The following is a 13,020-nucleotide window of genomic DNA, read 5'->3' as shown; positions in this document are numbered from 1 at the left end:
AAAAATCAAATGAAATCACAAATATTTTTATACTATCTAACTACAATCATATTTTTTTCATAAATAATTGTAAAGAAAAACCATTAAAACAGTAAATAAAAGATTAAATCACATTAAAAAAAGGATCATTGAACAAACTACAATCACATCACATTTTTCTCATAATAAAAAAAATAAATAAATGAAAAAAATAACCATCGACTAAATACAATCACATTAAAAAAAAAAAAGAATCATTGAACTAACTACAATCATATTTTTTTCTTTGTGAGTGTTTATATTTATCTAACTTCAATCATATTAAAAATAAAATTAAAATAGTAAATAAAAAGATTAAATAATATTAAAAAAAAAACCATTGAACTAACTACACCAATCATATTAAAAAAAAGAGCCATTAAACAAACTACAATCACATCACATTGCAATCACGTTTTTTTTTTTGTGAGTGTTTATGTTTATTTAATTTCGATCATGTTAAAAATAAAATTAAAATAGTAAATAAAAAGATTAAATAACATTAAAAAAAAAATCATTGAACTAACTACAACAATCATATTAAAAAAAAGAACCATTGAACAAACTACAATCACATCACATTTTTCCCACAATAAAATAAGTAAATGAAAAAAAAGAACTATTAAACTAACTATAATCATATTAAAAAAAAAAGAATTACTCAACTAATTATAATCACATTTTCTCTTTATGAGGGTTTATATTTATCTAATTTCAATCATATTAAAAAATCAAGTTATAATTTTTTATTCGTTAGACAAATCACAAATATTTTTATGCGCTATCTAATTACAATATTAAAACAGTAAACAAAAAGAAAAGTCAAGAAGGAGAAAACAAAAAGAAGACTCACTGTTTGCAATAGGTATGTGAAAAGTTAAAAAGAGTATGTGTATTGGAGAAGTTAAAAAGACTTGGAAGAATTTAATAAGTGTTAAATTTTTTTTTTTCAAAAAAAATAAAAAAAGTTAAGAAATTAAGGTTCAGATATTAGAACTCTTACAAAACTTGAGGGTTAGAGATACATCTAAATAAATAGATAGATATAGATATAGATATTTATATTTGTTTTAATTTTTTTTAATATACAAATTATTTGTTTTGAAAAAGGTACTGCAGTAATTATGAAATAAGTCAAAAAGTCTTATGGGTTGAGAGAAATTAATAAATGTTGAAGTTAATTTTTTTTTTAAAAAATAAAAAATTAAAAAATTAAAATTAATATATTGAAACTCCCACAGATCTTGAGGATTAAAAATCTCTTTTTACTTAATACATAGTAAGTATAGATGGTACGATATAGTAAAAATATCAAAATATTATAATCTCAAGATATGACCGTGTGATTGAAACTGAATTAACCACGACATAAATTTTAAGAACAGAGAAACTCGTACGGATACTGTGTATATCGTTAGGTACCTGTGAAGGGATGTGTGACCCTGGAGGAATGGTGTAACCAATGGTAATGAGTAAAGAGGTGTTGAGAATGCATAAATCTGTGTCCCCAGTAGTAAATTGGCTCTGAGAGTCCCACGTGAAGCATTACACAGCAGATTAACCCCCTTGTGTTCCACATGGGAAGATTGGCCATGGATGATGGGAAGCTTAGACAGGCCAATGCACCCACAAAAGATTGAAGAATTATGAAATTGTCCCTGTCAAAATAATTATTTATATCAAGACCCTTCTAGTAAATTTCACTTTATATTATTTATCTATAAATTTGAACATTTAACCTCATCAATTATAAAAAATATACGGTAAATTACACTAACTTTCCTTGAAATTTGAAAAAAATATAGTAAGAAGTCATACAGTTTTGACATAATTACACTAACCTCCCTTTTAGTAAGGTAAATGGACCGAAACTAATCTAGATAATATGAAAACACAACAATAAATAACTTAAAGTACACATTTTCATGTAAAAAGATGATATCATCACTTTTTATCCATATAACTACGAAATTATTGATGAAAATGAAGTAAAATAATATATGAATTAAAATTTGAAAGGAATTTAATGTAATTATATCAAAATTATGAATCTTATTGTATTTTTGCTAAATCTAAAGAGATGTCAGCATAATTCACACAAATATGTATCACTTTCACCCATGTTGTCCCCTTCAAACCACTCCAAAAAAAAGTGAATTTGTACGGTTTTCGTAATTGAAAGGTTAGTATGTATAGTTCATAAAGGAAAGAGATGAAGTGATATTCGTTAATAATTAAGAAAGTCTTAGTGTAATTAACATAATAATTAATTACAATATATATATATATATATATATATTCACGTGATTTTAAACAAATTATGGAGTAAGAAAATGAAGAAAAGAAATAAATACCAATCCCATTCTCTGTCAATTTGCTTGAAATCTATGCCACGTGGAGAGACACGACGGGTGCGATTAAGAAAAAGCATGGCATTGTAAGAGCTCCATAGCTGATGAACAAGGCCTCTGAGTATACATAGGTGGAGAACATGCTCGCAAAGCCTACTATCTTTCTCAGTCCCTTCCAAACTAGTACTAGAGTACACCAACTTTGCAACGAATGTTCCATATAGCAAATACTGTTGTTGTTTCATCCCCATATTAAGTTAGCAAACAAATTAAAACAGAAGTACTAAAACAAGAACACTAGATTTAAACAAGTACCATTTTGATTCCTTAAATTATAAAAATGTATTAATTAGATTCTTAATGGAAGGGATCAAAATGAAACACGTTAATAGTTTAGGGAGTCTATTTGTATATTTCTATAGTTTAGGAAGCAAAACGATACTTCTCAATAGTTTTCACCAAGGATTCTCTAGAGTGAAATTTTCCTAAAGTTTCCTAGAGTACTACATTGTGTGGTTGAGATTTACTGGCAAGTCACATCAGAAAAATTGATGTGATTTGCCAGTAAATCTCAACCACACAATGTAGCACTCTAGGAAACTTTAGAGAAAAATCACTCTAGAGGATCCTTGCTCAATAGTTTTAGAGTCTATTTATATATTTGTACAGTTGAGGGGTCAAAATGATACTTTTCAAGAGTTAGCATGTAAATAATCCTAAATTTACTTTCCTTTAATTATAGGAAAACATTTTCAGTGACTTTTATTGTCTGTCATATCATCAAAAATACATAAATAGTTTTCACCATTAAAAATGAAAAAGAAAAAAGAGAGAGAGAGCATGCTTGATTTGATTTTTAAAAATTTATTTCTGATTTAAAAAAAAATAAAAAGTAATTTAGTAAAAAATATAAATTTTTTTTTACTATTTTTATATAATTTTATCATTTGGAGGTCAAAACTAATGTTTACAAATTTAAAATACCATTTTAATGTTTATTTTATTAAATTAATTTCTTTATTATTTTTTTTTTATTTTTTTTTAATATCTAAAATGGCTTCTGAAATTTCGACTACTTGGTTTAGCACAGAGGTCACTTTTCTGTGATTAAACCGAAAATCAAACCAAACATGACTTATAGCATAGGGGAAAACAAAAAGAAGAATGATAAGGAGGAGGAGAGGAGAGACTTGCCTTGTAAATTCCCAAATTCTGCCAAGGCCAGGCAAACAAAGGGGCACCCATTTCCCCAGGAAAACAGGCACTTTCATCTTCAACAATTCCATTCTCTTTTGTTCTGCTATCCTGTCTCTCCATTCGATACATAGAAAAAGAATGACAGTTGCCAAACAGAATCCAAAAGATAGAAAGACAATTGCTCGGTTGGTTGGTTATTGTTGAATCCTATCCCAATCCCAATCCCAATCCCAATCCCAATCCCAATGATTCTTCAATGCTTCACCCAAGTATGCATATACATATACATATTGCTTGAAAGCTTGAAGTGGGATTTGAAGAAATTGAAGGGCAAAAGTGGGTTGTGCTTTGTGGATCAAAGAGAGTAGTGTTTATGGGTTCAGTTTTGGAAAGTATACAAATTTAGGTTGATCAGACAAAACCTCCTATTATATTTAAAGACATTTCACATTTGTGTGGGGTCACTGCTGTGCGTGAAGCACAGCAGTGACTGTGGTGCCTCAATTTAGCGTGTATTATGGTTTTATTTTTATGATCCAAACCGTTATTTTGTAGGGTTTGTTGAGTACTTCATGCCTACCAAAAATCATATTAATCGGATATCAAAAACTATATGATCAGTAACCAAAAAAATAACTAATAAGTTTTATTTTGAGAAATAACATAAATAATATGCAGTTCGATCATATAGTTTTTGATATCCGATTAATATGATTTTTGGTAGGCATGAAGTACTCAACAAACCCTACAAAATGAACGGTTTGGATCATAAAAATAAAGTCATAATACACACTAAATGGATGCACCACAGTCACTGCTGTGCGTGAGCACAGCAGTGACCCCTGTTCCGCATGTATGTAGCAGCCGACAGCTGTTTTGCGGTGCCAAGAAATTCCAAGTAATTAATATGTGAGAGAGAGGGGTCAGTTATTTGGGGGTCGGTTGAGGGGCTGTGGATGTTTTTTTTTTTAATATTTTTTTCTCTCGAGTCTTGCCCAGGAACAAATTATTTTAATATTTGTTTAGTTTTTTTAATATAAAGATATATATAAATATAAGAAGAGTGACATGATAATTTATAATATTTTTTTAATTAAAATATATAATTGACAAACGTGGTATAAATTATTTTTTGTTTTATTTTGTTTTTTTTTTTGGGGAGAGTGGTGTTAAAAAAAAATGAATTACACTAACAATCTTTATAATTTAATATTTATGTCACTTTGATCATTGACTTTTTAATTGTGATGTAATTGATCATGAATTTTGAATTTGTTTTAAATAAAGACAATCAAAGATATTTCATTTGCAAGTAGTCCATTTCAATAGCAAAGTGGCCATACAACTTATTTTGTATTGGTTAACTTGTATACTGTTTGAAATGTAATGAGCCATTTTTTAATAAATAATGTTAGAAATTTCTTGGTTATAAAGTTTTGCTTGGTTAAGTTTTAAAGTTTATTTTCAAATTTTTTTTTTCTAACAAAAAATTAAATTGGTGAAAAAAATTTCAAAACATGCCATTTTTATATAATTTTATCATTTGAAAGGGTAAAAATAATTTTTAATTTTTTTTATATTTATTTTCGTTAAATTAGTTTTTATTTTTTCAAAAGTTAAACATGACAACAATTTTGATGTCATTATTAAACTAATTTATCAAATCAAAAAATTCAAAACTAAAAATATTTTATATATTAAATGTATCGATTACACATTAAAAGCCTAATAACCATCAATTACATGATATAACCATAAATTATATGACAACCATTTAGAAACATAAACAAAAACAACCACACATTACACATGATCATCATCCAAATATATTAAAAATTAATTTGGTAAAAATATAAAAATATAAAAGATTTATCATTTTTATATAATTTTATCTTTGGTAGGTAGAAATAATTTTTAGGAATTCAAAAGTAATTTTTTGACATTTATTTTTATCAAATTAGTTTATATTTTATCAAATTAACTATTCTGCCTTTTAAATGAAGCAACAGTATCTTCAATTGTTCTTATTTAGAATAAGATTCAAAATTTAAGGTTAAATGTATCACAATTGAAAAGTCAAAGACCAAAATGATAAAAGTCCCAAACTATAAGAACCGTTAGTATAATTCTCCAAAAAAAGAAAAAGAAAAAAAGAAGACACTGAGGTAAGAGGTCTATCTATGAAACTTTTGAGTTAATAGGTTTAAATTTTTGGGGGTTAAAAGGACATCAATCTAGTTCGAAACTTGCATATCAGTTTATCCGTTCAAATGTCATATATTTATCTAAAATATCACATATATATACACGTATTACTTATCTGTCTAATTATTGGTTCAAATATTGCTTATATGTATGTGTGTCACCAATATATTCACCTATTTGTCAAAATATTTGGCAACCTCGCTGACACCAGTTGCTACTGCCAGTGACTTTTTTGACCAATTTTTTGATAACTTTTTTGGTACTGATGACTTTTCAACACGCATTCTTGTCACAAAAAATAATGTTAAGCTTTGGATAAAATAACATATTGATAAGAATGAACATTTCATCAATTAAACCTGAAAATGATTTTTACACGTATCCTTGTCAGAAAAAATAATTTTAAACTTTGGATAAAATAACATATGACATCATAAGAATAAACATTTCATCAATTAAATCTCAAAATAGTTTTGTTGTTGGTATTCATTGGCCCACCACCGTGACCATCTTGATAATCTAAACTATTTATAGTATAAAACTCGTAAGTAAATTATTTTTACAAAAAATTAGATTATTTAGACAATAGTAATAACATGATTATATCACATTTATTTTAAAAAATAACAAGTGTAAGTTTAAAAATTAATTAATTATTATTTAAAAAATAAATATAATTTAATAATGAGTTTACAGTAATTTGATTAATAGTGAATTGGATAATGGGAGTGTAGTGTGTGTGCGCGTTTGTTTGTGCTCATAGATTTTGTGTGGGAAGTGTTAGTTACAACGTAGACGGTACAAACGTCAGGGCACCAACAAGTATAATGTTGCCCATAATTCAAATACAGAAAATAATAATTATACAAAATTTAAATATAAAAAATGAATAAAAAGTATAATATGTAATTCAGATTTTTAATGAGGGTTGCGTGCGTCATACTTAAAATAAATTTAAATTATATATAATATTTTTGAATTTTTTTTATAATTTTAATTTTGTGCATATATCAATGTAGTAACTAAGCTTTAACTGCTATCCTACCTAACGGCCCACATGATGGGGACACTTGCTTCAAATTTTTTGTATCATTATCTCTTTAGTTATCAAGAATTAATTATCCTCTGATGCTAACAGCAAAGGATATTTTTGTCTTTTTCTTAGTTTATTTTATTATATTATTATTATTATTATACTTTGATTATGTAAGAATGTTAAGATAAAAGTGATTCTATGTCACGATCCCATTCCGCCCCTAGTAGAATGGTGCCATGATGACCAATAATCCGATATTACCAAAGGCCAACTTACAAAGTTACACACAATCAGAGTATACATATGGGGCTTACATGTGCGAAAGCAATAAATTTAAATCTAAATAGTCCATAAGAGCTGTGCATAGATCAAATGAAATGACATACAACTTAACATGACTTACAACCTGGATACAAATAAAATAAGATACATGTTACATCTTGATCAAGAGGCTTCTCAAACCCACATATACAAAAGAAATAAACTACCAAGCCAATAAGCATAATCTTCAAGATGCTACAAAATATGAATCCAAAAACATCTTGCAAATAATCATCTAGGCGTCACCGCCTTCTTGCTCGTCACCTACACATATATAAGGAGAGGGTGAGCTTAGATACTCAGTGAATGATATTAGTAATAAAGGTTTGAATGAATGATATCCAAGATCTTTATTAAAGCGATACATAGCATAACTTGTACAAACATGGGATGAATCAAGTTCATCTATCAAGTCTTTCAAATCTTCAAGGGATGCTTACTAGCATCTACATAATACAAGGGATGACATTCCGGACAAACCCACGCGGTAAACCGTCGATGGCAAGACAAATGAGATATCTCAAATAAGGGTGCTAGTTGCATTATAGTCCCCTAACACTAAGGACTTTCCAAGACAAACGTGCTAGTCGCATTATAGTCCCCCAACACTAAAGACTTTTCAAGAATGTCATCAAAACAAACGTAATACTTGATACAAAAATTAGAGGATAATCATTTATGCTTGATCAAATACTTTTCCAAAACGAAGCAAAGCTTTATCAAAACTTTATAACATAATTTTATTAAAAATACCACTCACATAGCTCTTCGGGTGTGGAGATTACAAGCAAGGATCCAAGGCCAACAAGTATATAATAAATCCCATTGAATGCATTTCAAGAAGACAAGAAGAGATGCTCAAAGATGGATATGAAATGCATTTCTAAAACAAGCTTTGCATGAGTATAAATGATCTCGGCATTTCTTTTAAAACTCAGTTAAGACAAAGCAAAACACATGCTGGGAGTTAAAACACTATTTCTTATCTCGGGAAAACATGCTGGATACCAACCAGGTCTTGGCCGAGGTATGGTCCCGATGACCACATTTAGGGAAACGGAGTCTGGAAATTCTGGGTTTCTTTTTGAAGAACATGAATACTAAAATCATAACTTCTTTATCCAAAATTTGAGATTTCATGATATGGGTTCAAAAGCATGGACCTAGGTACCCGTACTTGAAGATCTTCTTGAAAACAAACACAAAACATGGAACTTGTTATAAACTTTCGGATCAAAGGATGGTTTTATTTTAAGAACACAAGAACACCATCTTCTCTTTCTAAAACAAGCTTTAAATCAATGCATGGCTCATGAATCATGCTAGATCATGCAATGCAATCATAAGAACATAAAGAATAACAAGAGTAGATCAAGAATCTAACCTCAAAACACGGATCTAACGGTTCAATGTGTGAAGATCAAGCTTGGAAATCTATTCTCACTCTAAGAACTCTTCTTCCTCTCTTCCTAGAGCTTCTCTCTCTTCTAGGACAAAGATATAGCAAATGATATGTTCTCTCTACTGCCGGCTGACTTAACCCTCTGCCGGGACACATGGCACTACCGGATTGGGTTTCCTCAAAAACGTGACTGAATGACAAGACAAGAGTATGACAGAGTGTGTACAACAAGTAAGGTGACAAGGGCACTCTGACAAGGCAATGACCTCGGGTCAAGTCATAGGCTTCGACAAGAAGGTTTCGATGATCTCGACTAGGAAGGATAACACTTGGCCTAACTGTGCCACACCTCGGCCTAGATGTGCCACACCTCGGTCTAGGTCATATCAGTCCAGAAACAAGATCACTAGGTGCAGGGATCAAAAATCTAGGATGCCTAGATGATAACATCTCGGCCTAGATGATACACATCTCGGCCTATGTGATGCACATCTCGGCCAATATGCCAGGGCGAAGGTGGAAGTCAACCAAAGTGGTTCCAAGATGGTCCTAGATATAAGAGGTTCAAGGGTGTGACCTAGGCTTAAGATGACCTCAGCTTAACACACACCAAGCAAGGAACAAAGCATGTAAGCAACATTTTAGACAAAACAAAACAAGGTCTGCAAATACAAGTTTAAGAAAGACAGAGATCATGCAAATGCACGTGAGCATGACTATGATAAAATGAGGGTTGTTACATTCTACTTACGCCACTAGTTTACCTTTGTAACTTCTATTTCATTACACCACTAAAAAAAATATGATTCTCATTACACCCATTATACTACCAAGACTAGCCATAAACTAAAAACTCTTCAAAACCTTTTCAATTTTGTCTCTTTATACCGATAACTTTTGGTAATACAATGTTAAAGAATTTGAATTCCACCAGTGCCATGTTACTAGACAAACTAATTTGTTCCAGTCATTTGTTGCCTTTCGATTGAATAATTTTATTTTACTTGACAAGAAATTAGTTGTAGTCCATTTGTGAAGTGCATGGTCAGTGATATTACTATACAAATTAGATTATTTTAGTGTCATGTTGCTGAACTAAAATAAATTTGTCCAGCCACTTGTCGTTTTACATGTATTGTAAATTGTCATTTCTTATATCATTAAAGGCATCCCTTCTATTAGGATTTTTAATCCTAAATTGCATGTGATTTATTTTGGCAAATACCGAGACAAAATTGACAAAACTGTTTCTTAGTTGGTTTTCTTCCTTTCTTATCTTCTTGACTTTATGAAATGAAAATTTTTAATTTTGGTGGCTCAAAGTTGAGTTGAGCATGTTGGGACAAAGATTTGTTGGCTGTTTATCTCAGCTTTTTGGTGGCAACACATTGGTGAAGAGATAGAGCTTCACATGTGGAAATTTTTTGACATTTCATGGATGACAAGCATGAGCAAAGGGATTCGCTTTATAGAGCTAAATGGTGGCTTAGGGTGGTTACTTGTCTGTGGGATAAGGTGACAACGCATGGAGGAAAGCATGGCCGAAATTGTAGAGCAAATAGTCAGCAAAAACAACTCAGCATGCACGTATAGTCGCGCCCGCGACATAGCATCTCGTGGCTGCGATTTGCAGGAAAGTCCATCGTGCCTGCGAGGACCACTCTCACGCCTGTAACCATTGGCAATTGCACTCGAGATCACACTACTCGTGCCAGTGATCAGCTATGCCCAAAAAGTCTAGCTCTCATAAGTTTGTCTGTATAACTCGCAAAGGAACCTCACTCCCGTGACCATAGGACCACTCCCGTCAACTTGCCCTGCTCAAGTCTATTTAAAGGCCTCCAGGGTGTTTTGTTTAGTATCACTCATACTTATATTTTCTAAGTGTTCTCTTCATCTCTCTTAAATACTTCCAACCTTGAGAGAGTTTGTTTTTATGAGTGAGAATTATTTTTAAAGAGTGACATATTTTTTGTAGAGAGATTTTGTAGAGTGTTTTGAGAGTGAATTGAATAGTGAGAATTTCTTGTAATACTCTCATTTGCTTGATGAGTCTTAAGTTTATAGGAGCTTCAAAGCTAATCATCAAGCTGTAATAAGTTATTCACCTTTTTCAAAAAGTGAACCTTCTTAGTGGATTCCAAGATTGTAGACTTCAGTGGATTCCGAGGTCATTGGTGTCGTGGCAATTCGACAACCATGACAGATATCCAGTGGAGACTGTGGAGGTACCTGTAGAGTGAGCAAAGACGTGTGCCAGTGAGTGGACTTGTGTTGCCAGGATTGACCTTTGTAAGATATCTTTTGTACTGCCTTTCTTGCATAGTGGATTATTCGTCTGGTCGAGGGCCCATGGTTTTTTATTACAAGTTGGTGGATTTCAATTGTGATTTTTCCACGTAAAAAAGCTTTTGTGTCGTGGATTGTTTTTTTTCTTACTCTTACTCTCATTTGCTTGATGAGCCTTAAGTCTATAGGAGCTTCAAAGCTAATCATCAAGCTATAATAAGTTATTCACCCCTTTCAAAAAGTGAACCTTCTTAGTGGATTCCAAGATTGTAGACTTCAGTGGATTCCAAGGTCATTGGTGTCGTGGCAATTCGACAACCATGACAGATATCCAGTGGAGACTGTGGAGGTACCTGTAGAGTGAGCAAAGACGTGCGCCGGTGAGTGGACTCGTGTTGCCAGGATTGGCCTTTATAAGATATCTCTTGTATTACCTTTCTTGCATAATGGATTATTCGTCTGGTCGAGGGCCCATTGTTTTTTATTACAAGTTGGTGGATTCCAATTGTGATTTTTCCATTTAAAAAATCTTTTGTGTCGTGGATTGTTTTTTTCTTACTCTTTTTCTCTTTTCTATATTGATCATGGTTGCATTAATTTTTAATTGGATTGTCCAAATCGATAATCACGTTATCTGGGACGCATTTAGATTTCAAAAGGCTTTTCCACACTAAATCTAGATTTTTCACTTTCGTTTCAATGCAATGGGCCAATTGTTATGAAATTTGAAACGTCAAGGGGCATGATATAATTTACAGAACCATAGGGACAATTAATGTTTTACAGAAATTTCAAAAGTGTATTTGTAATTTACCTTTGCACTAATTATGCGTGTACAAAATAAAGTAGTGCAATTGGTCGTGATTTTGATATATTTTTGTACAAATCAATAATTATTATTTAAATAATTGCAAAATATCTTTTTTATTTGGACAAGTTTGGTATTAGAATTTACCATACATAGTTTCCTTTGAGAAGCTTTAAATGCACTCCAAAAATTAGGTTAGACATTCCATTACTCAAGACACTCCATTTTCAAATTCAAATTTTGATTTTTTCCCTTTCAATACCCCAAATAATTCCAACCCTACCTCCACCATTCCCAAACCCCTCCCAGCCACCTCTATCACCGGTTACTCTGTTGCCGCTGTTTTCCGACACCTCTATCTCCATTACCCCGTCCCCTATGCCTCTACCTCTCTTCTCCCTGCCGTTCACCACCGCCTTTTTCTTCTCCTCTTCCCGCTTCTCTTCTTCTTCTTCTTCTTCTTCTTCTTCTTCTTCTTCTTCTTCTTCTTCTTCTTCTTCTTCTTCTTCTTCCTCTCAAACCATAGATATAGGGTTTATGAGCATGGGAGAGAGTTCGCAACTAGAGGGAGGCTGGTTCATGATGGAGAGAGAGGTTAGGTTGCAGCGTCGTTCGCAGGGAGATTTGCAGTGGGAGAGGGACTCATAGTGGTGGAGAATGATAAAAAAAGGGTGGTAGTTGTGATAGAGGAGGTGGTTGTGGCGTGCTGCGATAGGGGAAAAAAGAAGGTAGCAATAGTGACGGCGAAAGTAGAAGATGGTGGCTACAACGGTTAAAGGAGGGAAGGTGGTGGCAGTAACAACAAGAGAATGAAAAGGTGGCGGCTGGGAGGCTGGTTGAAGTTGGGTTGGTCTTGCTGGAGTTGGGGTTTTTTGGTTCTTTTAGTAATTTTGTATGAGAGTAAAATGGTATTATTATTATTATTATTATTATTATTATTATTATTTTGAGAAAATGGGATTCTTAATCAAACTTTTGGGGTGCATTTAGTGGATTGTCGCATTTTGTTTTTACTATAGGATTGTGATTATCTCTAATTAAAAATTTTACAGTTAGGATTTCCAAGTTAGGGTGATATTGATTCTAAATTGAATAATTCATTTTGTAAGACTTATTTGATAAAAATCATAATAATTGAATATTTGTAATCATATAATTTGATCACATTTACATTAAAAAATAATCATACTAATTATTTATTTTTCTAAAAAATAAATATAATTTGATCATATAATTAAAATATTTCAAAATCTAATTTTTTTACCTGAATTATACGTTCCAACTATCCTAATAATGAACTCCACAAAGGGACAACAATGACCACCAGGGTGGTGGCCTAGTGGAGAAGCCATCCCTCTCCACAAGCGTGACCTAGGTTTGATTTTTGGGAGGG

The 13,020-nt window shown here is 31.7% G+C and overlaps 1 protein-coding gene across 1 annotated transcript in view; it reads right to left on the bottom strand.

Annotated features, from left to right (window-relative positions):
* The window catches only part of LOC114273419 (very-long-chain aldehyde decarbonylase CER3), a 28,909-nt gene extending 24,934 nt beyond the window's left edge, over positions 1–3,975 (bottom strand). Inside the window, exons 1-3 of the mRNA XM_028215201.2 lie at positions 3,564–3,975; positions 2,373–2,599; positions 1,441–1,676 (exon numbers count right to left, since the gene is read on the bottom strand). Of these exons, the coding sequence (XP_028071002.2) occupies positions 1,441–1,676; positions 2,373–2,599; positions 3,564–3,695 (595 nt within the window). The 5' untranslated portion in view covers positions 3,696–3,975. The remainder of the gene's footprint in view (positions 1–1,440; positions 1,677–2,372; positions 2,600–3,563) is intronic.
* Positions 3,976–13,020: the final 9,045 nt, after the last annotated feature.

Source organism: Camellia sinensis, chromosome 15 (assembly GCF_055761805.1).
Source record: "Camellia sinensis isolate YWXY chromosome 15, ASM5576180v1, whole genome shotgun sequence".
NCBI classification, from domain to species: Eukaryota; Viridiplantae; Streptophyta; class Magnoliopsida; order Ericales; family Theaceae; genus Camellia; species Camellia sinensis.
This window is presented reverse-complemented; position numbering and strand designations above follow the sequence as displayed.